Below are 26,558 nucleotides of genomic sequence, written 5' to 3' on the forward strand. Positions count from 1 at the left end.
ATACAGCTTACAAATATGATGAAAATAAAATAATTCACATAAAGTTGGATATGCAAATCAATAAATCCCATCAGATATGAGTGGCATTGGACTTTTATAAAACAACGGAAATGGCAACACAGAAATTAAGTGAACAATAAGCAGTTGAATATGAGTAAATAATCATATCTCCCCTTTTACAAAATAGACCACCAAAGGTTTTTAGGTCCTTAACCAACAGAGTATTAGATACAAGCTTAGGAAAAACTGAACATATTGTAGGTTGGAACTCTTTATTTACAGCAATTGCAAGGATGGCAAAATTAATACAACTTACTAATACAATAGAACTCACATTCATTTATCCACAGTTCAGAGTTATAACTGTATCTGTAAAACATGCTGTAGTCCCACTTATCCCACCCCACAGAGAGCATCTCATAGGTCAATTTTTTTGCATTGCTTCATAAGAATAAAGACATTTTTTAACAATTACTTTTATAGCAAAGCTATATGAGCATCCAGAAGTGGCAATGATGATAAGAAAGAACAGAACTTCTGAAACACAGCTAGTTGGCTGCAGAGGACGTGTCTTGCTCTCTGTAGAAAGAGTATCCTGCAGGAAAAAACATCACTTTCAGTGTTTCAGTGTGTTTCTTGTTGCAATGCAGTCACCAGTAAAATGACAAGCAACAGTTCCAGTGATGTATCATAAATTAAAGAGGAACTTTAGCCAGAAAATTAATTCCTGCTAGATCATGTAATGGCAGCCACCTTTTGCAGGTATAGCTATGTAAAACTTTAAAAATAAAGTGCCTATACCATTTAAAATCCAGTAATACACCATCTTGCTCAGCTCTGCACATGACCAATTGCTTTCTATTTTTTGGCACTGTGCTGAATATCAGAGCCACTAGAGGATAATATGCTGACAGCCTAAATATTTACTGCTGGTCAGGGGCTCCGGGCTTCAGCAAAAGGACAGCCTCTGGCAAGAAGAAAAAAAGAACAATGCTGGAGGCAACTTTATAGCACACATCAATTTTGGTAGCATAATTATTAATGTGGAATGTATGTTCCTTGCTAAAGAACATTATTTTTTATCAAGTGGTTATGGGAAAGTTCCACTTTAATGCATAGCTCATTCCAAATATCTGCATTAGTTTCCCACCTTCATTCTCAATCACTTTATTGTAAGAATCTGGTCACTTGAAAATATACTTCTACCTCCTCTAATGCAGTTTGTTGCAACGGCAGAAGTGCTCCCAGAACTACATCCTGATCTCTCTGCCACTATATTTGTGACAATGCTGTCATTTTGATAGTAAGTAGAGGGAAATCTCTTCAAGGGGAGTTAATTGTTTCCAAGGCCATACTATAGCTGAGAAATTTGCTTTATTACTTTGGAAATGCCTCTCATCCCTCCAAGACACTCTCACTGGAAAGTGATATGATGAGTCAAGGTAGAGAGGTCAGTGAAGCCTGTAGCTAATTTACAACAAGAACTAAGGATTTTGGGCTTTACAGGTATACAGGAAAAGAGTGAAAGTGTGATCACATGGCTTCACCACTTCCCACCCATAGGACATCATATGACATCCTCGAAGTGGTTATAGTGGGATGATGTGTGCACAAGCAGGCATCGTCCCGCTATCAAAATTTACAGCCAACAATTCCCTCTTCAGCAGAAGTGATCACTTATGTGGGTGGCGCAAGGGTATTCCCCCCCCCGACCGCACACCACTGCCTTTCACGGGCTCCCATCTGATTGTGGAGCCCGGGGCCACTGCAAATTGGCAGCACTACAAAGAGACAGATTAACTGATGTCTGTGACCCCAGGAAGCGATGATGATTTTGTCACTCCTGGTTTTGGCTCTTAGTTTACTTGGCTGTTAGCGGCCAGGTAAGCAGCCGATCCGGCCAATCTGTGTCTGATTGGCTGCATTGGAAGCTAGAGGAGAGATATGGGGTCTAATAGAAAAGAAAGAGGACCTGTCACGGCCCATACTTTCACAAGAGATGTTGTTCATCCTTTGTAAAAGCAATAAAGTTGATTAAAAAAATAGACAGTAAAAAAATTTCACTATTCACATGTAGTTCACGATTTGAATCTTGTTTTGATTTATTTTGCACATATTTTGTTAAGTATATACTTATTGTTTGGTAAAGTATATACCAGTTGATATTGAAGGTAATACACTATTTAGTTTTTCATTTTTTTGAGGTACACATCTTATCTGAATTTATGGGGATGCTGAAGTTAGACACGGAGGATTAATTTATTTGGACTATAATTTTGGACTTTACATATTGACTGGCACAAAAAAAGTTTTTGTATAATAGTGTAAAAAAAGTTTCAAATAAAATAATACAATTAATTAACAAAAATTTAAAGAGACTCCTCCCCCCGTGCTTGTGCACAAACGCAAACACATATTTAATCCTGTGCGCATATATAAACGGTGATCGCACCACAATTGTGAAGCATCATCATTAACGTCAGAGCGAAAGCAATAATTACAGCTCCAGACCTCATGTGTAACTGTAAATAGTAACCTATTAAGGCTTTTAAAGCTACACCTATGGAGATTTTTAGGTACTGTAGTTTGGCACTGTTCCACTGACGTATGCAAGGTTAAAGCGTGACGTGAGCGTTAGGTCTCACACACACACACACACACATATATATATATATATATATATATATATATATATATATATATATATATATATATATATATATATATATATATATATACACATATACACACACACACAGTGGGGCAAAAAACTATTTAGTCAGCCAGCAATTGTGCAAGTTCTCCCACTTAAAAAGATGAGAGAGGCCTGTAATTGGCATCATAGGTAGACCTCAACTATGAGAGACAAAATGAGAAAAAAAAATCCAGACAATCACATTGGCTGATTTGGAAAGAATTTATTTGCAAATTATGGTGGTCAATATCAAAAGTTCATCTCAATACTTTGTTATATATCCTTTGTTGGCAATGACAGAGGTCAAAAGTTTCCTGTAAGTCTTCACAAGGTTCCCACACACTGTTGCTGGTATGTTGGCCCATTCCTCCATGCAGATCTCCTCTAGAGCAGTGATGTTTTGGGGCTGTCGCTGGGCAACACGGACTTTCAACTCCCTCCAAAGGTTTTCTAGGGGTTGAAATCTGGAGACTGGCTAGGCCACTCCAGGACCTTGAAATGCTTCTTACGAAGCCACTCCTTCGTTGCCCGGGCGGTATGTTTGGGATCATTGTCATGTTGGTAGACCCAGCCATGTTTCATCTTCAATGCCCTTGCTGATGGAAGGAGGTTTGCACTCAAAACCTCACGATACATGGCCCCATTCATTCTGTCCTGTACATGGATCAGTCGTCCTGGTCCCTTTGCGGAGAAACAGCCCCAAAGCATGATGTTGCCACCCCCATGCTTCACAGTAGGTATACTGTTCTTTGGATGCAACTCAGCATTCTCTCTCCTCCAAACACGACGAGTTGTGTTTCTACCAAACAGTTCTATTTGGGTTTCATCTGATCATATGACATTCTCCCAATCCTCTTCTGGATCATCCAAATGCTCTAGCAAACTTCAGACGGGCCCTGACATGTACTGGCTTAAGCAGGGGTACACGTCTGGCACTGCAGGATCTGAGTCCCTGGCGGCTTAGTGTGTTACTGATGGTAGCCTTTGTTACGTTGGTCCCAGCTCTCTGCAGGTCATTCACTAGGTTCCCCCGTGTGGTCTTGGGATTTTTGCTCACCGTTCTTGTGATCATTTTGACCCCACGGGGTGAGATCTTGCGTGGAGCCCCAGATCGAGGGAAATTATCAGTGGTCTTGTATGTCTTCCATTTTCCAATTATTGCTCCCACAGTTGATTTGTTCACACCAAGCTGCTTGCCTATTGCAGATTCAGTCTTCCCAGCCTGGTGCAGGTCTACAATTTTGTTTCTGGTGTCCTTCGACAGCTCATTGGTCTTCACCATAGTGGAGTTTGGAGTGTGACTGTTTGAGGTTGTGCATTGGTGTCTTTTATACTGATAACAAGTTCAAACAGGTGCCATTGATACAGGTAATGAGTGCAGGACAGAGGGGCCTCTTAAAGAAGAAGGTACAGGTCTGTGAGAGCCAGAAATCTTGCTTGTTTGTAGGTGTAATGTGATTGTCTGTATTTTTTTTCTCATTTTGTCTCTCATAGTTGAGGTCTACCTATGATGCCAATTACAGGCTTCTCTCATCTTTTTAAGTAGGAGAACTTGCATAATTGCTGGCTGACTAAATACTTTTTTGCCCCGCTGTATATATATATATATTTATTTACTGGGCGTAACATCATCTTTTAGAATTTAACACAAATTAGGCATTATATAGTGTTTGTGTTTAATAAAATGCATTACAGTTTTTTTCCCCCCAAAAAAATGCTTTTGAAAAGCCACTGCATGTGACAAAAAAAAAACAAAAACCCCACTATTTTATCCTCTAGGGCCTCTGCTAAAAAAGATAATGCTTGGGGATTCCGAGTAATTTTCTAGCAACAAAATACTGATATTTGCATGTAGGGAAGTTGTTAAAGTGGTATTAAACTAAAAAAAAAAACCCAAACAGCTGACAGGTTGAGCTTGTATGACAGAAGAGACCCTCTCTGTCTCTTCGGTTAGAATTGCTTCATCCTACCTGTCAGCTGTCATGTACACTGAACTGTTCATGCGAAGCCCAGAGTATATTTATGGCACCCGCTCTGTGCCATGATGATGGTGGCTCCTGTGCGCTGGGTTTAATACCGCTTTAAACAAAAAATAAGTACTGTGAATACAAAACCTTGTGATCTGCTATGTGCAAAATAAAAATCTAAAGATATAAAACTGTATGTAAACAAATATTACTGTGAATCACCCACACCAATCACATTTTCATATCCAGTGTGTTATATGTAAAAAAAAAAAAAAACTTCTTCCAAAGAGTGCAGCGCTTCACTTCTAATCATACAAATATAACAACATAACAAAATTAGAAAAGCTACAATTTCTGGGGAAATTGTGTTTAGTGTTCTTGCCTCCACCAGTAGTCTACAACTGGAGTGGGCGGAGTAACTGGGTGGAGTGGCTTGAGATGGTCAGAGTGAGTTGCAAACAAATGGTCATATTGTGAAAACCTATCAGGACTATGGCTTAGCCGTGGACATTTTTAGTGGGAGCAGGGATAGCTGAACGTTTTCATATAAGATTTGTGTAGGTGAGCTTGAAAATGAGGCAGTGGTGGCAGTTTAGAAATCATGTCCTGATTTTTCAGCTCACACTCTAGCTTTTGTCACTCTGCTGCCTGCTCACACACCTGGGTTCCTGTGGCAACTTACTCTACAGCAAGGGCAGAGAAGAGAGTTAAAAACAAACTGCTGCAACTTGCTCACTTCACTGGCAGTGGCAATCTTCAAATGGTTTTAGTTTAAAAATTTTACAGCGAAGAGCTTTATATTGTGAGAATCACAAGACCCAGACCTACATTTTGATGCATAGTATGTCTCTGAAATATTAAAAATGAAGGCACAGTCGCAGTTTAAAAATTGCCCTTCAAATTTGAGGTGGCTAGAGTGGAGTTTCAATGAATGTCAATGGGTGGCGTGAGTTGCAAACAAATGGTCATACTGTGAAAATTATCAGGACTATGGCTCAGCCGTGGACATTTTTAGTGGCAGCAGGGATAGCTGAACGTTTTAATATAAGATTTGTGTAGGTGGGCTTGCAAATGAGGGAGTGATGGCAGTTTAGAAATCATGTCCTGATTTTTAAGCTCACACTCTAGCTTTTGTCAGCTCCCACTCTAGTTTTGAACATTCCGCCATTCATTCCTATGGGACCAATTTCACCACAAAAACGCTGATATTTCGTGAACCATTCGGCGAAACATTCCACAAAGTAATAGCATACCAATCGGGAACAATCCACACGTTTCAGTATATTACTGTCTATGTAGTGTAAAAACTGTGGGAGGAGTTAGGGTGGTAAATTTGGTTATAATAATAAGAATATATACAGTCAGGTCCATAAATATTGGGACATCGACACAATTCTAACATTTTTGGCTCTATACACCACCACAATGGATTTGAAATGAAACAAACAAGATGTGCTTTAACTGCAGACTGTCAGCTTTAATTTGAGGGTATTTACATCCAAATCAGGTGAACGGTGTAGGAATTACAACAGTTTGCATATGTGCCTCCCACTTGTTAAGGGACCAAAAGTAATGGGACAATTGGCTTCTCAGCTGTTCCATGGCCAGGCGTGTGTTATTTCCTCATTATCCCAATTACAATGAGCAGATAAAAGGTCCAGAGTTCATTTCAAGTGTGCTATTTGCATTTGGAATCTGTTGCGGTCAACTCTCAAGATGAGATCCAAAGAGCTGTCACTATCAGTGAAGCAAGCCATCATTAGGCTGAAAAAACAAAACAAACCCATCAGAGAGATAGCAAAAACATTAGGCGTGGCCAAAACAACTGTTTGGAACATTCTTAAAAAGAAGGAACGCACCAGTGAGCTCAGCAACACCAAAAGACCCGGAAGACCACGGAAAACAACTGTGGTGGATGACTGAAGAATTCTTTCCCTGGTGAAGAAAACACCCTTCACAACAGTTGGCCAGATCAAGAACACTCTCCAGGAGGTAGGTGTATGTGTGTCAAAGTCAACAATCAAGAGAGGACTTTACCAGAGTGAATACAGAGGGTTCACCACAAAATGTAAACCGTTGGTGAGCCTCAAAAACAGGAAGGCCAGATTAGAGTTTGCCAAATGACATCTAAAAAAGCCTTCACAGTTCTGGAACAACATCCTATGGACAGATGAGACCAAGATCAACTTGTACCAGAGTGATGGGAAGAGAAGAGTATGGAGAAGGAAAGGAACTGCTCATGATCCTAAGCATACCACCTCATCAGTGAAGCATGGTGGTGGTAGTGTCATGGCGTGGGCATGTATGGCTGCCAATGGAACTGGTTTTCTTGTATTTATTGATGATGTGACTGCTGAGAAAAGCAGCAGGATGAATTCTGAAGTGTTTCGGGCAATATTATCTGCTAATATTCAGCCAAATGCTTTAGAACTCATTGGATGCCGCTTCACAGTGCAGATGGACAATGACCCAAAACATACTGCAAAAGCAACCAAAGAGTTTTTTAAGGGAAAGAAGTGGAATGTTATGCAATGGCCAAGTCAATCACTTGACCTGAACCCGATTGAGCATGCATTTCACTTGCTGAAGACAAAACTGAAGGGAAAATGCCCCAAGAACAAGCAGGAACTGAACACAGTTGCAGTAGAGGCCTGGCAGAGCATCACCAGGGATGACACCCGGGGTCTGGTGATGTCTATGCATTCCAGACTTCAGGCTGTAATTGACTGCAAAGGATTTGCAACCAAGTATTAAAAAGTGAAAGTTTGATTTATGATTATTATTCTGTCCCATTACTTTTGGTCCCTTAACAAGTGGGAGGCACATATGCAAACTGTTGTAATTCCTACACCGTTCACCTGATTTGGATGTAAATACCCTCAAATTAAAGCTGACAGTCTGCAGTTAAAGCTCATCTTGTTCATTTCATTTCAAACCCATTGTGGTGATCTATAGAGCCAAAAATGTTAGAATTGTGTCGATGTCCCAATATTTATGGACCTGACTGTATGTGAGATAACAGTAAGTGGTCTTGCCATGCAAGAACACTTAATTAAAAATATTTATAATAAAGTCCAATTTCAATCTTTTTCTTCATTATCCAACTTCCACTTCAAATTTTACTTTTTAATGATGCTGATACTCTGAATATTTTATTTTAAGAAGCATTAACAACCACCTCTTTGTGCCAAATATAAATCACATATTCTGAATACCCTCCACCAGATGTACTTTCACCTGAAGTATGTGACCAAACCACTAAGTAAGGTCATATAATGCTTGTGTGCCTCATATACAGCCCAAATTGGTATTCCCCAATAGATGAATTCAGTCCTTCTCCTTATACTGTATGACTCTTCTACTTTGCTCCTCCTCCACTCAGCAATCCTCAAGTATGCATATGGAAAGAGAAACCACCAAACATAGCGCTTTATCCTAATAAACGATTTATTATCTTAAAATCAACTTCCAGTAACACCCTCACATTTAAGAGGTGCCTCAGGACACCACAGTAATCTACACAGTTAGATTTCCAATGTATACATCAGTTAATACATGCAGCTGTCATTGGTGTCTAGATAGTGCCTGTAGTGCTATGTTTCGAGCATCATGACGTCAATAAGCCCCTCCGCGGTACACCACAGGGTCACATGGCTTCATCAAGGGGATAAGATTGGAAGGCACGGCCCTCTAAATAAATAAATATATAGGCATTAGTGGGCACCATTTTCTTGTAGTGTGCTCATTGTTATATATTAGCTATGCAGTCTCCAACTACAACCCAAAGTACAATGGGCAGTCTTGAATCCCTCCATTCCCCTAAATCTGGTTCATACAGAGACCACCCCTTATTATATTTGATCTCCCATATATAGAGAGTTACAAGTGTGTGTGTGTGTGTGTGTGTGTTTCACTGCATAAAATTGTAAATCTAAATATAAAAAAAATTATAATACTTCTAATATATATAAATCATATGAAATGCAAAACGTATTCTATAAAATGTAAACACCCATAATTATAAATAGTAATAACCCCTATATGCTGTTACTATTGTGCAATATATCTAATCATTTTAGCTATTTGATATTTTTAGGATAATAAAAAAAGATTAAATTAAATACAATAAAATGTACTGATGTACCACGTAAAGATGACAGTATAGAAATATTGTCACCCACATATACTCATGAGTGTATATAATACTGAGGAATATGCATGTGTCATGGACCCCATATTTATGTATTTCTTATATGTATACCCCATAGTCACCCATGTATTACATGAAAACTCACAATTTAATAATTGCATGATGTCACAGACTATCTGCACAAATATAATCAGAAATCCCTACTTATTATGCACTATGCACATACAGTTAGGTCCATATAGATTTGGAGACGGGCACAATTTTAGATTTTTTCATTTACCAAAACATATTTAAGCTATAGTTATATAATGGATATGGGCTGAAAGTGCACGCTCTCAGGTTTAATTGGAGGGTAAGTACATCCAAATTGGAGGAAGGGTTTAGGAATTACAGCTCTTGAGATCCCCCCTTTCTCAAGGGACCAAAAGTAATTGGACAATCAAATCAAAAGCTGTTTCATGGCCAGGTGTGGGCTATTCCTTTGTTATTTCTTCATCAATTAAGTAGGTAAAAGGTCTGGTGTTGATTCTAAGTGTGGTGTTTGCATTTGGAATTTGTTGCTGTGAACCTACATCATGCATTTGTGGTCCCACCAGTCTATCCCATATCTAGGCATTAAGCTGACTTAATCGGACCGCCTTATCGGACTTATACTCCTCTAACTACTTACCAATGCTCACTCGTCTTACCGGTCTTATGCATAACTGGTCTACACTGCCACTGGCATGGATGGGAAGAATCACAGTGGTTAAAATGTCTATTTTGCCTAAGATACTATACCTATTTAGAGTTCTTCCCATCCCTGTTTTCGCACATTTTCTCCGCATTCTGCAACAGCGCGCATATGCATATATTTGGGGTCCTATTCGCCCTCGAGTACCCCGTTCTACCATTCACAAGTCTAAATTATTGGGAGGTCTGGGCCTCCCAGATTTTGTTAAATATTATCACGTCACACATCTTGCGCAACTCAAAAAAAATACCATGCAACCCACGAGATCCCACAATCAGTTGTTCTTGAATCAGTTGATAGTGATCCTCTCTCACTAGCCAACCTACTATGGCTCCGACCATCTGACCATCGTACAATTCGGAATCCAATCACTTCCCACTTTATTTCCCTTTGGGATAGATTCAAATCCCGATATCCCCCCCAATTGCCGCATAATCCTCTCCCATCTTCGAAACTGGGCCTTCCCTCCGGCCTGGTCTTTTCCATGATCTTTCGCGCTCTGGTCCTCAGCAAACCTTCTTCAAGCCCATCACTTTTTGACTAACACAGGTATCAAATCCTTCCCCTCCCTTTGAGAATCTCATTCACTACCAGCGTCGGAAATCTTTCGATATCTTCAACTGAAGCACTTCTATACCTCATCAACCACTTCATGCTCCGTTCGCTCCATGACCTTCTTCGAAAGTGCGAACAAGAAATACCCGCACAGGCAGGGCCTCATCTCCACTCTTTACACTCTATTATTGACTCCTGAGTCTTCCCTTGCCCTTCATATGTCGCTAAGTGGGAGAGGCACCTAGGTTCCAAGCTGAGCCCTGACAAATGGGACCGCATTTGGTTGGCAACCAAATCCTCCTCACAGAACGCAGTAGCAGTTGAGATTACAAGGTCTTGACTCGATGGTACTTAGTCCCAACAAGGATTGCTAAATATACTCCGGGTTACTCTCCAGATTGTTTTCAGGGCTGTGCAATGGCGGGAACGTATCTCCATATCTGGTGGTCCAGCCCAGCAGTTCAAGTTTTCTGGGTCGGAATCTTCCATATGCTGTCTACTCTTTTTGCACAACCACTGTCGCCTACCCCAGACATTGGCTTAGTAAATTTGTGACCCCCCTCGATATCAAAGTCCCAATTCAAACTTCTCTTGCAGATCACTACAGCTGCCAAATTATAGCTAAATCCCCATTATAGCGAAAACCCCATCCCTGTGCATACTGGCGGTACGGAATAAGGTGACACAGGCCATGATACATGCTAAAGTGGAAGCTGCCATTACAGACACTGTCCCTAAATTTTTGTCAGTGTGGCCCCCCCGGCTTTGATGAATCATTGCTCCTCCCTTAATAATCTCCCCCATCTGATGGTAGTCCTGAGCCTTGGTCCAGTCCCAAGTCTCTATTCTGGTAGTCACACGCTCTGTCCGCCCCCTCCTTATTTCCCCCTTTTCTTGCTCTTTTACTCTGACCGTTCACACTATCCCAATTGTTTTTTCTTTACCTTCCAAGGAACCCATCCATATGTCCTAGGAGTACCATTTAACAATACCTTGCTTCCTTTATTTTGTATTACTCTCTCCTACTCATTGCGGTTTCTGCTATGTACAGTGGGGCAAAAAAGTATTTAGTCAGCCACCAATTGTGCAAGTTCTCCCACTTAAAAAGATGAGAGAGGCCTGTAATTGGCATCATAGGTAGACCTCAACTATGAGAGACAAAATGAGAAAAAAAATCCAGACAATCACATTGGCTGATTTGGAAAGAATTTATTTGCAAATTATGGTGGAAAATAAGTATTTGGTCACCTACAAACAAGCAATATTTCTGGCTCTCACAGACATGTACCTTCTTCTTTAAGAGGCTCCTCTGTCCTGCACTCATTACCTGTATCAATGGCACCTGTTTGAACTTGTTATCAGTATAAAAGACACCTGTCCACAACCTCAAACAGTCACACTCCAAACTCCACTATGGTGAAGACCAATGAGCTGTCGAAGGACACCAGAAACAAAATTGTAGACCTGCACCAGGCTGGGAAGACTGAATCTGCAATAGTCAAGCAGCTTGGTGTGAATAAATTAACTGTTGGAGCAATAATTAGAAAATGGAAGACATACAAAACCACTGATAATCTCCCTCAATCTGGGGCTCCACGCAAGATCTCACCCCGTGAGGTCAAAATGATCACAAGAATGGTGAGCAAAAATCCCAGGACCACACGGGGGGACATAGTGAATGACCTGCAGAGAGCTGGGACTAACGTAACAAAGGCTACCATCAGTAACACACTAAGCAGCCAGGGACTCGGATCCTGCAGTGCCAGACGTGTCCCCCTGCTTAAGCCAGTACATGTCCGGGCCCGTCTGAAGTTTGCTAGAGAGCATTTGGATGATCCAGAAGAGGACTGGGAGAATGTCATATGGTCAGATGAAACCAAAATAGAACTGTTTGGTAGAAACACAACTCGTCGTGTTTGGAGGAGAGAGAATGCTGAGTTGCATCCAAAGAACACCATACCTACTGTGAAGCATGGGGGTGGAAACATCATGCTTTGGGGCTGTTTCTCCGCAAAGGGACCAGGATGACTGATCCATGTACAGGACAGAATGAATGGGGCCATGTATGAGATTTTGAGTGCAAACCTCCTTCCATCAGCAAGGGCACTGAAGATGAAACATGGCTGGGTCTTCCAACATGAAAATGATCCCAAACATACCACCCGGGCAACGAAGGAGTGGCTTCGTAAGAAGCATTTCAAGGTCCTGGAGTGGCCTAGCCAGTCTCCAAATCTCAACCACATAGAAAACCTTTGGAGGGAGTTGAAAGTCCTTGTTGCCCAGCGACAGCCCCAAAACATCACTGCTCTAGAGGAGATCTGCATGGAGGAATGGGCCAACATACCAGCAACAGTGTGTGCCAACCTTGTGAAGACTTACAGGAAACATTTGACCTCTGTCATTGCCAACAAAGGATATATAACAAAGTATTGAGATGAACTTTTGATATTGACTAAATACTTAATTTTCCACCATAATTTGCAAATACATTCTTTCTAAATCAGCCAAGTGTGATTGTCTGGATTTTTTTTCTCATTTTGTCTCTACCTATGATGCCAATTACAGGCCTCTCTCATCTTTTTAAGTGGGAGAACTTGCACAATTGGTGGCTGACTAAATACTTTTTTGCCCCACTGTATACAACAGTTGGAACTTTAACACCGGCCACTAGGCCTCATGCCTTAATTCTTTTCTACTGTAAACATACTTTGCATATTGTTGTATGCCATGTAACTTTAATCCCCAATAAAACGTTTGAACAAGGATATTCCTAATTTTATTTATTTCCTCTTCTATAAATTCAGATTTCTACTCTTTACCAATAAACACTGTCAATTTTCTGACTTTGTATTTCAAACTCCTCCGGACGAGTGCAATTGTGTTTAATACGCATAAATTGCCCTCTAGGGACATAAACCAGCCATGGTTTGAACTGACAACTATTGATAAGAATATATGAATTCCTGTCAGTGCTTTTAAAGAAAGTTTTGGTGTAGATCTCATTCTCTTCCTTTATTATTTCTAGATCCAAGAAATGTATGTGATGTTTGCCAAATATCCCAGTTAAATTTTATATTCTTATTGTTAGCAGTTAAATATTCCAGAAATTCACTTAGTCTACTGTGTTTACCCTCACACAATATAATCAGATCATCTATAAATCTCCTATGAAGGGGTAATTCACATTGTTAAAGACGTGCTCCTCCTCCCATTTGGCCATAAATAAGTTGGCTATACTGGGCGCAAACTTTGCACCTATCGCCACTCCGGCTATTTGTAAATAATAATTCCCTTGGTACCAAAACTGATTATGCTATAAACAGAATTCCAAACATTTAATAAGAAATATTCTATTTAGAAGTTAATGTTTCACTTTTTGTTTAATGCCCATTCTGCTGCTTCTATAGCTCCTTCGTAATCAGTGTTGGTGTATAATGATGATGCATAGACAGTAGCTAAAATTGCTTCCTCTGTAATCTTGCTTCGTTATAACAGTTGTATGATGTGTTTAGGGTCCTTTAGGTATACTTTTGTATCTTGCACTAATGGCTGCAGGAAGCAATCTACATACTCCCCTAATCTTGCTGTGAGGCAGTCTATGGCATTAATAATGGGTCGCCCTGGTGGGTGTTTATTATCTTTGTGAATTTTCGGTACACTATAAATCACTGGTATCCTGCATACAGATGGCACTAAATATTTCTCCTCTATTATTTAGGATGCCCTTCTTACTTCCATATTTAATATTTTTTCTAATTCCTTTTCATATTGTTTGGTAGGGTTCCTATTTAGAATCTCATATGTATTATGATCCCCCAGAAACTTAAACATTTCCTGTTTATATTGCTCTTTGGATAGTATTACAATCCCCCCCATACACGTGGCAGATTATTATATCCTTCCTTTGTTCCAATGAATTTATGCCCCTCCTAATATCATATGTGTCTAGTAATTATTTGATGGGTAAATTTTCCAAATCCTCTATGACCAGTTTCTCAAACATATCTATATATCTGTTGTCGGTAACTACAGGGTTAAAGATCGATTTATTTCTCAGATTAGTGTAAAATTCCTTCTTTTGTATTTGGCCTCTCATATTGTGAACCTCTGGATTTTGTGCATGGTACTTCTTAATGTTAAGATTCCTCACCAATTTCTGTATTCCCACATAGGTGTCAAATTTATTCAGTCCTTTCTTGGGGGTATATTTTAAGCCCCTATCAAGTACCTTCAGTTCTTCTTTATTTAGTTCTACTCCACTTAAGTTAAAGATCACTTCCCCTATTGTTCCCTTCTTTTTCTATTGTGTCCTTCTTTCTTCTCTTTCTCCTAATTCCCTTGGTCCTTCCTGTGCCTGTTGTGTTCCCAGTCCTAAAAAAGGCACTGGGGACCAAGTGTTTTCATTTATGTGCATAGTACATAATAAGTAGGGATTTCTGACTATTTACATCCGCACAGATAGTCTGTGACATCATGCAATTATTTAATTGCGCATTTGCACATAATACATTGGTGACTATGGGGTATACATATAGGAAATAAAAATATAGGGTCCATGACATATGCATATTCCATCAGTATTACCTACACTCATGACTATATGTGGGTGACAATATTTCTATGATAGTCATCTTTAGGTGGTATATTAATACATTTAATTTAATTTATTTAAGTGATTTGATATTTTTAGGATAATAAAAGGAGAGGGTGACAGACTCTTAGGCTGGCCATACACTATACAATTTTCTGTTCAATTTCTGCCCAATTTCCTTTAGATTTACCTTCAAATATGTAGTGCAAGGGCCTGCTTAATTGGATACAATTATTATTATTATACAGTATTTATAAAGCGCCAATAGTTCACTCAGCGCTGTACATTACAAAGGGGGACAGAACATGTGACAGAACAATACCAATACAATGCAAAACATGAGGGGATCAAGGGCCCTGCTCTTTCGAGCTTACAATCTAGAAGGGACGGGATAGTGGTACAGGAGGAGATAGCTGTGGGGGATGGAGTAGTAGGAAGAGTGGAGGAGGTCGGTCAAGTTAGCAGGGGGTAGGCTTCCCTGAAGAGATGGGTTTTCAGGGTGCGCCTAAAGGAGAGGAGAGTAGGTGATAATCTGATGGGTTGGGGAAGGGAGTTCCAGAGGATGGGTGACACCCTGGAGAAGTCCTGGAGGCGGGCATGGGAGGAGGAGACCAGGGAACTAGAGAGAAGGAGGTCTTGTGAGGAGCGGAGTGTGCGTGCTGGGCGGTACTTGGATATTAGGTCAGTGATGTAGTATGGGGCAGTATGGTGGACAGCTTTGTACGTCAGTGTTAGGATTTTAAATTTGATCCATTGCGCAATCGGAAGCCAGTGGAGGGATTGGCAGAGAGGGGTGGCGGAAACAGAGCGGTTGGAAAGGTGAATGAGTCTGGCAGCCGTATTCAGGATCGACTGAAGCGGGGATAGCCAGCGGCGAGGCAGGGAGTTGCAGTAGTCGAGTCGTGATATGATGAGGGAGTGGATGAGCTGTTTAGTGGTTTCTGGGGTTAGGAACGTGCGGATTTTGGCGATGTTGCGGAGGTGGAGTCTGCACGAGTTTGTTAAAGATTGGACTTGGGGCTGGAAGGATAGGTTGGAGTCCAGAATGACACCAAGTATTCTGGCCTGCAGGGCGAGTTGAAAGTGTTGTTTGGGTTTGACCTCATATTATATGTTTTTTGGTGAATCTAAAGATATTTTCTAAAAAAAATTGTATAATGTATGGCCAGCCTTATATTCAAAAAGATTAGATATACTGCACAATAGTAGCCGCATATAGGGGTCATTAATATTTATAATTTTGGGTGTTTTAATTTTATAGAATATGTGTTGCATATCATATGATTCATATATATTAAATAAAAAAATTATATATATTTATATATATTTTATGTAGTGAAGTACACACACACACAGATATTATGTGATATAGTCATACACATGATTAGTGGGAGATTTTAAATATATTCGATCTCACATATATATATTTATAAGGATGGTCTATGGCTGAAGTACATCCTGATTTAGAGGAATGGAGGGATTCATGGCCGTCCATTGTGCTTTGGGCTGTAGTTAGAGGCCGCATAGTTCATATATAACAGACTATTTGCTCATAACAGCATGGCACTTTATTGATGTGACTACAAGAAAATGGTGCTTACTAATGCCTATCTATATATATATATATATATATATATATATATATATATATATATAGTAGAGCGCTGTGCCGTCCAATCATATCTTCCTGATGAAGCCACGTGACCCTGTGGTGTAACGGGTAGAGAGGGGCTTGTTGATGTCATGAACATGGCACTGCAGGGTAACTAGACACCGATGACAGCTGCATGTATTAACTGATGTATACATTGGAAATCTGAGTGTGTGGATTAGTGTGGTGTGCTGAGGAAATGATTTTAAGATAATAGTTTTTTAAAAGGATAAGGCACTATGTTTGGTGGTTTCTCTTTCCACATACATGCTTGAGGAGGATTGCTGAGTGGAGGAGGAGCAACATAGGAGAGGCATACAGTATAAGGAGGATTTAATTAATCTATTGAGGAATACCAATTTGGGCCCTATATGAGGCAAAACAAGCATTATATGACCTTACTTAACATTTCGGTCATATTTTCCACGCATGGGTACATCCGTGGAGGGTATTCACAATATGTGATTATATTTGGCATGAAGAGGTGATTGAATATTTTAAAAAGCATTAACAGAGTATCAGCATCATTAAGAAGTAAAATTTTAAGTGAAAGTTGGATAATGCACAAAGATGATGGAAATTGGACTTTATCAAATATTTCTAATTTTGTTATATTGTTTATTATATTTGTATGATTAGAAGTGAGGCACTGCACTCTTTGGAAAAGGTTTTTGGACAAAAATCAAGTGAGGGCCCACCTAAACGTTCTATTCAATGTTCATTCAGATAGGCGAATCCACTACAAACATTATAAATCTAAAGGAAATTGTATTCATCATACTAACAAATAGTGCAGTACTCCTCTATTTACATATATTACTAAAAGGAATACATTTTAAAAAATCCCAATACAATAAACCTTTCTATATAAATTAACTATGCTCAATATGTAAATTGCATTACAAAATGAGTAGCAAAGTCCTTTTTGTGATCAATCCTTCACTTCCTGAATAATCTTCATCACCATGTAATATTTAAAACAACTCCATTCTGTGCTTCACTCTCACCCTATGAATAGGACCAATACACACACAAACACGTTTATTTACTAAAGCTGGAGACTGCAAAATTAGGCTCACTTCTGCATATAAACCAATCAGCTTCCAGATTTTATTGCCAAAGCTTAATTGAACAAGCTGAAGAAGCTGATTGGCCTATATGCAGAAGTGAGCCTGACTTTGCACTCTGCAGCTTTATTAAATAAACCCTACAGGGTCCAATAAGCACATTTTCCAACTTCAGGTGTTAAATGTGTTCTCCAGCACTCCTCTGTTTCTCATCTCAGATTACTGTAATCCACTGCAGACAAACACTTTATCTCCACCCTCTTAGGTTACACAAATGTCATTCTCCTGTCAGATTACCAGTGTACATGGGCTCGTAAACAAATGTATACACATAGTGCTCTCTGTTCCAATGTTTTATTTAAATAGTAAAAAAATCTAAAACTCACAAAAAGTGGCGACATTATGTCTCTTCATATTCCCTGTTTATCTTAACCTTAAGCAGTGCTTTTTTTCAGCTGGAACTTGATGGAACTCAGTTCCATCACCTCTGGCTCAGGCCCTCTCCTCCCTGCTCACCACTATCACCTGTAAACACAAGTGGTTGTGTTCTTGCACCTATTTTCTGAGAAGAAAATCTCTGACCTTAAGTAACATTGCCACGTTCTTAGCCCCTGATGATGAAATGTGTAGGTTGGAACTTGGTGACGTCATGGTGAAGATGGAATGAACAGAAGCTGTGAAAGCTGGGGAACACTTTCATCCACAGCGTCTATGACTTTGTGAGCGAGGTTGCTGTTATACCTGTGGTACACAGGAGCAGTTCTATACTATTTTATTGTGAGTTTATATTTTTTTTTTATGATTTAAATAAAATGCTGGAACAGCGAGCACTATGTGTAGACTTGCATAATTGTTTTTGAGCCCATGTACACCAGTAATCTGACAGGAGGAGAGCAGCACTATGTATAGCAAACTATACACAAATATTATTGAAATCATAATACCAATGCCACCGTTTGGCTGATCTCACCTTAAATGGTTACTGCTCGGCCATTCTTGACAATGATCTGCTTGCAGATGGCCTGTACAACTTCAGATGTGGTACCCTGGCCACCAATATCTGGAGTGTGCATCTGTGAGGAATGGCAAAATATTATTTATAACTAAAAAGTATCACATGAATTAATATAGACAGAAAACATGACTACCACCAACCAATTCCTATTGAGAAAATTGATTTTTGTATTTATTGTAAAATCCTTTTTTCTCAAGCAGTTCATTGGAGGATACCGTCTGTGTGAGGATATAGCCAATAGATATGACTCTGCCTTTATATACCCTGAAAAGCAAAGTGAACATGTGCTTCAAAAATCAGCCCCCCGCCAACCAAAAAAGGGGAAAAATTGTTTACATCAGTAGAAAACCTTTATGCATCTTGATGTGACCAAATCACACTGCCGCCTGTGTGGCCTTGTGTCCAAAACTGGTATCTGTTGATGCAGTGACATACATGTAATTGGACAGGATGATGGAGGAAAAGGTAGTGTTTTTTCACCCTTGCAAAACAGATGTCTAATGTTAAAAGGCCAAAAGATGCACCGACTGCCCTGGAAGAATGAGCAATGATAGGAAATGGAGGTTCCAAACCCTGGAGAGAATAACCCTGTGAAATAATCTAGGGAATTCAGTGAGAGATGTTTATTTAGGGACCCACCAGAATGATGAAAATGGGGTCTGTCTTCCAAAATGCAGCTATGGCCAACTGAACTGATTGCCTGCAATCACCTCTTTAGGGGGAGAAGATGGATAGGACAAGGGTTAGCACAATATCCTCAAGATGAAGAGGATGCATCCTTTGGAAAAAAAAAAAAAAAGACACTCTAAGTTGTAAAACACTACCCTTGCGTAAAAGAAGAAAAGGTTATTGACAGGACAAAGCCAACAGCTTAACACTCCTTGGGCCAATGTGTTGTCAATAAGAAAATCCACCTTCTGAGTCATCAGAGCATTAACCTTGAAGTACAGAGTACCAAATTAAGATTCCATAAAACTACAGGAGCCTTAATTGGCAGGATGATTTAAGGTGTGAATCGGCAAGTGGACAACTAAAGTTTGTTAAAGGATTAGTTTACCTTCGGGAACATGTTACATGTTCCACCCATTTTTAGGGTGGAAAACGTAACATGCTTCTGCTCCTGCAGTGGCTCAGCAATCCGAGCCCTCTGTGTGACAGCAGTACATGGAGAAGTTCCCCGAACCAGCTGTCACTTTTTGCAATGAGTTCAGCTGTGTTATTTGTTCTCACTGAACTACAACAGCACTGTTGAGTGCTGTTGTAGTTCATTAATTCTGTCGATGTATGGGCAGACAGCTCACACTGACAAGTCTGCAAGGAGTCCTGTATTGCACCAGCGATCGGCAAAGCTTTTTTACCCGCAAAAAATGTGCATTTTTTTTTTTAAAGTCGAACTTATCATTTAAAATGCACAAAAATTACAAAGGATAAGACATGCCTCTTTATATTAATAAGTGCCAGTTGCTGTGGTCTGACTCCTGCTATGTCCTGGATATACATATACCCTACAGTACTGTGCCCAGGCCCCATTGGACCCAGCGGCAATAGCACCAGGAGACAGCTTTCCATGCTATTGGGGCATTGGAATATGACATTTGGGAACTTTTTAATCCTTTAATCCTCTTTGGTTCATTGCTCACTACAATAGTTTTGGTCTGATGGCACGGGATTGGCCCCAGCAGAATGTTATAGACGAAGAGGAGTAAGTTTCTTTCAATCCATCAGGGACAGACCTGTACCATCAGGCTGGAAAAATATTTTACCTGGTAGAAACTGTAGAATTACTCAGCAAACCAAAGATAAGCACACTTCTCCAAAAATTAAAAGAACACCTTTTAATCAGAGTATAGCATCAAGTCAATTAAACTGCTTTTAATTTAAAGATTCGTTTTCCAGATAAAAAAATTACATATTTCCATCATATTCTCATAAAACATACAAAACCATTATATTTTCTTTCTATTTCCCACCCCCTCCCAACTAAATGTCTTCCCTACAAAAGTAAGAGGCTTTTTCGCATATCACACCCTAAAGCTTCATATCTTTTGCCTTCAGTACAAATTCTTCCCATTTTTTCCATTTCATATAATATAACTCAATCTTGTCTTCCTGCATATGATAAAGTTTCTCCATCCTACAAATCTGGTTCACTCTATCTACCCAATCTTCTACCTTCGGCACCTCTATCTTACGCCAAAACTTGGGTATCAAACCTTTTGCTGCATTTAGATAGTACCATATACCCGATTCCTTGTATTTATTCACTGATCACTCTGTACTATGTAATAGGCAAATCTCTGGATCTAATCCCATATTCATCCCAGTAATCATCCCAATTAAATTAACTATTATCTTCCAAAATACTTGAATTTTTGGACACTCGCACCATATGTGATATAAAGTGCCTATCTCTCCACACCCCCGCCAACACCACAATGAATTCTCCCCACTCATCTTGTGTTTAACATTCGGTGTAATGTGCCATTTTATCAAACACTTATAATTTATTTCCACCTTTTGCATACTTATATTCTCGTGAGTTAATCTGTATATTTTCTTCTGTTTATCCTTGTCACGATCGTTTGGTTGCCCTTCTCTGTACTTTCTCCAGTTCCCCAATGTTCTTTTTGTGAATTGGTGCCCAAAACTGAACTGCATATTCCAGATGGGTCTTACTAATGATTTGTACAGGGGTAAAATGTTTTCTCTCTCTGGAGTCTATACCTCTTAATTCAAGAGAGGGTTTTGCTTGCTTTAGAAACCGCAGCTTGGCATTGCATGTATATTCTTAGCCCCCAAGTGCATAACCTTACATTTATCAACATTAAACCTCACTTTCCAGCTGCATGGCCATGGAAACCCATTCCATGAAGCTCTCTACACACGGTTGTGCTAATCTGAAGGCCACATGAAGTTTGGAGGTCTTTAGCTATTGACTCTGCAGACAGTTGGCGACTTCTACGCACTGTGCACTTCAGCTTGCGCCGACTCCGCTCTGTCATTTTACGTGGCCTACCACTTTCTGGCAGAGTTGCTGTTGTTCCCAGTTGCTTTCACTTTGTTATAATACCACTAACAATTGACTATGGAATATTTAGTAGCAAGGACATTTCACGGATGGACTTATTGCATCGGTGGCAACCAATTTTCAAATATTTTCCAAAAACACATTTAATTTTTAATATTTAAATGAGATTCAGAATCTTTAATATTTAAATGAGATCCAAACAGTCGGAATTGGCAGTCCCCCATAATTTAGTTTTATTACCTGGTGATACAGCCAGGAAGTATGTTATTTTTCAACTTCCTTTAACTGCCCTACTGACCAGCAAAGGTTAAGAGGGTTGAGACAAGCCATTTACCATTGGCAGGGCTCCTTATAATAATCTGCTATAACTTATGTAAAATCTTTATCCCAAAATGAAAAAAATGCTGTAACTGCTTAAAGTGGATGTTCATTTTCTCAATCAACATTGACTATTCTGAATCCTTATGCTACTAGCATTAGTAAATAGATAAAGTATCATAAACAGTTTTTTACATTTCTTTAGATACTTGGTTTCTATGCCTATGCAAGTGATAGCATACATCCCAGAAGTCTTCAGCATGGGAGGAGGGGTTTTCTCAGCTAAGCACACTCCTGCCGGTATACCTGAGCTAAAGGCAGATGGATTCTAGGAAGTAATTGCTACATGAATCAGCTGCCCTACTCAAGATGGCCACAGCTAGAAATGCTAGAGAGTGCAGTTCCACTTTTAAAAAAGCGTAAACTGGAGTTGGGCTTTACACTGAAAGGCACTAATGTAAAGTTCATCTAAATCTATTAGTTCATTCAATACCACCCTCTCCATTGATTGACAATGCTGCTGTCCAAGGGTGGGTACATTGCTGCTCCACATATGCAGTGGAGGAGTGACTGTAGTCACCATAAGATAGGAGGTATGTTACTGGCTGATCAAGGAATAAACCCTGAAAAAAACAAAACTAATGCAACCAAGACACCCAATGTTTGGTTTGCTACAATACTGTATATTAAATGTTAGTATAGTGAAGAGTTGAAACTTCAGACAATATTTTAATATTGGTCTGTGCCTTCTTATTCTGGTGAGTTTTAGAGATAAAATAAGAGAATTTTGCCAATTAGGTCACAGGCAGGAATTTTCATGTTCCCCACTAATACAAGACAGAATTAATTGGTTTTAATTTTGTAGCAACAAGATGACCTGTCCAGACCAATCCCAGATATCACTGCATAGCCATGAAGTAGGATACCCTGCATGGCTGGTAACTTACCCGATGCTCATTCATACTGCCCATAACAGCTTTACGAATAGATTTTGCATAACTGTGCAACCTGCCAAAACAAAGTTGAAAAGACAGGGCACAGTAATATTATAAAGCTTGTAAGAGATGTTCCAGACAAAGTTATTAATGAAAGGTTTCATACTTGAGATGGTCCAACATCATGCAGCTAGCTAAAAGCATTGCAGTGGGGTTTGCAATATTCTTGTTGGCAATGCTCTTCCCTGTGTTTCTAGTAGCCTGTAAAAGAAAAAAATGAATTATCTAATCGTATGCCATATGGGGGTGGGGATGTGTATTAAATTCACTTACAACACCAGGTTACAGATAACTACACAACTGCATATTGTTTTTAATCAATCAAATCTTTCGAACCGGTCCACTACAGGGACTGGAACAACCACTTCTTGGGATCAATATGGTTCAGGGCAGTCAGCAAATCTGACTGTCTTTGGGCAGACATTTACTGGCTTGAGAAGAAAAAACAGTGAGGATGTAGTTTGTGATGCCATTTTGTACCCTTTTCAGACCACTGAGTGAATCCATAGGTCTGGGATGTGTGTGACCTAGAGGAATGCAAACTACAGATGAAACAAAAACAGATGTCCCTCCCACTCTTAAGAGTAAGGGCACACCTTCATTAGGAAGAGGACTTTGAGATAGACTTGGTGGAATTTGTGTTCCAAGTCTTGTGCTAAAATGAAGGTCTGAATTTTGGTACTGGAGATGAAACTTGTATGGTACACTTTGTTTAGAGGAGGTAGAAGCCTCCGGGGGGGGGGGGCAGTTGGAATCTTATGTTGTGGAAGAAGGACATATCCACGCTTATGAACTTATCAAGTGCATCACCAAAGATGCATCCTCACTCAAAAGCATATGAGTGAGGTGTCTTATAGGCAGCTTCATGCATATGGATTGAAATAAGAATCATTTTGGAAATGTTTATTGTGACTTGTTCTAGGGCAGGGGTCCTCAAACATTTTAAACAGGGGGCCAGTTCACTGTCCCTTAGACCACTGGAAGGTCGGACTATAGTTTAAAAAAAAAAAAAAAAACTATGAACAAATGCAGACAGTACAGGAGATGACCAGAGACTGCGGACATACAACGGCAGTGGGAATACTGGGCCGGCCGCTCCATAAGACGCACAGACATTTCCCCTCAAGTGTGTCTTATGGAGCGGAATAGTGCCTCATCGTTGGTATCAGGGGGAGGAATAGTGCCCCATCGTTGGTGCCAGTGGGGGGAAGCATAGTGCCCCATCGTTGGTGCCAGTGGGGGGAGGCATAGTGCCCCATCGTTGGTGCCAGTGGGGGGAGGCATAGTGCCCCATCGTTGGTGCCAGTGGGGGGAGGCATAGTGCCCCATCGTTGGTGCCAGTGGGGGGAGGCATAGTGCCCCATCGTTGGTGCCAGTGGGGGGGGAGGCATAGTGCCCCATCGTTGGTGCCAGTGGGGGGGAGGCATAGTGCCCCATCGTTGGTGCCAGTGGGGGGGAGGCATAGTGCCCCATCGTTGGTGCCAGTGGGGGGGAGGCATAGTGCCCCATCGTTGGTGCCAGTGGGGGGGAGGCATAGTGCCCCATCGTTGGTGCCAGTGGGGGGAGGCATAGTGCCCCATCGTTGGTGCCAGTGGGGGGAGGCATAGTGCCCCATCGTTGGTGCCAGTGGGGGGAGGCATAGTGCCCCATCGTTGGTGCCAGTGGGGGGAGGCATAGTGCCCCATCGTTGGTGCCAGTGGGGGGAGGCATAGTGCCCCATCGTTGGTGCCAGTGGGGGGAGGCATAGTGCCCCATCGTTGGTGCCAGTGGGGGGAGGCATAGTGCCCCATCGTTGGTGCCAGTGGGGGGAGGCATAGTGCCCCATCGTTGGTGCCAGTGGGGGGAGGCATAGTGCCCCATCGTTGGTGCCAGTGGGGGGAGGCATAGTGCCCCATCGTTGGTGCCAGTGGGGGGAGGCATAGTGCCCCATCGTTGGTGCCAGTGGGGGGAGGAATAGTGCCCCATCGTTGGTGCCAGTGGGGGGAGGAATAGTGCCCCATCGTTGGTGCCAGTGGGGGGAGGAATAGTGCCCCATCGTTGGTGCCAGTGGGGGGAGGAATAGTGCCCCATCGTTGGTGCCAGTGGGGGGAGGAATAGTGCCCCATCGTTGGTGTCAGTGGGGGGAGGAATAGTGCCCCATCGTTGGTGTCAGTGGGGGGAGGAATAGTGCCCCATCGTTGGTGTCAGTGGGGGGAGGAATAGTGCCCCATCGTTGGTGTCAGTGGGGGGAGGAATAGTGCCCCATCGTTGGTGTCAGTGGGGGGAGGAATAGTGCCCCATCGTTGGTGTCAGTGGGGGGAGGAATAGTGCCCCATCGTTGGTGTCAGTGGGGGGAGGAATAGTGCCCCATCGTTGGTCTCAGTAGGGGGGGGAATAGTGCCCCGTCCTTGGTGTCAGTGGGGGAAGGGGATAGTGTCCCAACATTGGTGTCAGTGGGAGGAATAGTGTCCCATCGTTGGTGTCAGTGGGAAGAATCGTGTCCCATCGTTGGTGTCAGTGGGAAGAATCGTGTCCCATCGTTGGTGTCAGTGGGGGGAGGAATAGTGCCCCATCGTTGGTGTCAGTGGGGGGAGGAATAGTGCCCCATCGTTGGTGTCAGTGGGGGGAGGAATAGTGCCCCATCGTTGGTGTCAGTGGGGGGAGGAATAGTGCCCCATCGTTGGTGTCAGTGGGGGGAGGAATAGTGCCCCATCGTTGGTGTCAGTGGGGGGAGGAATAGTGCCCCATCGTTGGTGTCAGTGGGGGGAGGAATAGTGCCCCATCGTTGGTGTCAGTGGGGGGAGGAATAGTGCCCCATCGTTGGTGTCAGTGGGGGGAGGAATAGTGCCCCATCGTTGGTGTCAGTGGGGGGAGGAATAGTGCCCCATCGTTGGTGTCAGTGGGGGGAGGAATAGTGCCCCATCGTTGGTGTCAGTGGGGGGAGGAATAGTGCCCCATCGTTGGTGTCAGTGGGGGGAGGAATAGTGCCCCATCGTTGGTGTCAGTGGGGGGAGGAATAGTGCCCCATCGTTGGTGTCAGTGGGGGGAGGAATAGTGCCCCATCGTTGGTGTCAGTGGGGGGAGGAATAGTGCCCCATCGTTGGTGTCAGTGGGGGGAGGAATAGTGCCCCATCGTTGGTGTCAGTGGGGGGAGGAATAGTGCCCCATCGTTGGTGTCAGTGGGGGGAGGAATAGTGCCCCATCGTTGGTGTCAGTGGGGGGAGGAATAGTGCCCCATCGTTGGTGTCAGTGGGGGGAGGAATAGTGCCCCATCGTTGGCGTCAGTGGGGGGAGGAATAGTGCCCCATCGTTGGCGTCAGTGGGGGGAGGAAAAGTGCCCCATCGTTGGCGTCAGTGGGGGGAGGAATAGTGCCCCATCGTTGGCGTCAGTGGGGGGAGGAATAGTGCCCCATCGTTGGCGTCAGTGGGGGGAGGAATAGTGCCCCATCGTTGGCGTCAGTGGGGGGAGGAATAGTGCCCCATCGTTGGCGTCAGTGGGGGGAGGAATAGTGCCCCATCGTTGGCGTCAGTGGGGGGAGGAATAGTGCCCCATCGTTGGCGTCAGTGGGGGGAGGAATAGTGCCCCATCGTTGGCGTCAGTGGGGGGAGGAATAGTGCCCCATCGTTGGCGTCAGTGGGGGGAGGAATAGTGCCCCATCGTTGGCGTCAGTGGGGGGAGGAATAGTGCCCCATCGTTGGCGTCAGTGGGGGGAGGAATAGTGCCCCATCGTTGGCGTCAGTGGGGGGAGGAATAGTGCCCCATCGTTGGCGTCAGTGGGGGGAGGAATAGTGCCCCATCGTTGGCGTCAGTGGG

General features: G+C 42.0%; 1 protein-coding gene across 5 annotated transcripts in view; it reads right to left on the reverse strand.

The window, feature by feature from the left end:
* Nucleotides 1-255: 255 nt before the first annotated feature.
* IDH3G (isocitrate dehydrogenase (NAD(+)) 3 non-catalytic subunit gamma) overlaps nucleotides 256-26,558 on the reverse strand; it is a 251,666-nt gene continuing 225,363 nt past the window's right edge. For 2 of the 5 annotated variants that reach the window (XM_089660776.1, XM_089660774.1), the window contains 4 exons: nucleotides 22,872-22,966; nucleotides 22,718-22,778; nucleotides 18,380-18,482; nucleotides 256-595 (listed from right to left, as the gene is read on the reverse strand). In XM_089660776.1, coding sequence (XP_089516902.1) covers nucleotides 18,381-18,482; nucleotides 22,718-22,778; nucleotides 22,872-22,966 — 258 coding nt within the window. In that variant the 3' untranslated portion in view covers nucleotides 256-595; nucleotide 18,380. Of the gene's footprint in view, nucleotides 596-8,091; nucleotides 8,353-18,379; nucleotides 18,483-22,717; nucleotides 22,779-22,871; nucleotides 22,967-26,558 lie in introns of those variants that run through there. The other 3 variants (XM_089660775.1, XM_089660777.1, XM_089660778.1) reach the window with 3 other exon arrangements.

This window comes from Staurois parvus, unplaced genomic scaffold (assembly GCF_062004578.1).
Source record: "Staurois parvus isolate SC_StPar_1 unplaced genomic scaffold, SC_StPar_1.0 ptg001272l, whole genome shotgun sequence".
NCBI lineage: Eukaryota > Metazoa > Chordata > Amphibia > Anura > Ranidae > Staurois > Staurois parvus.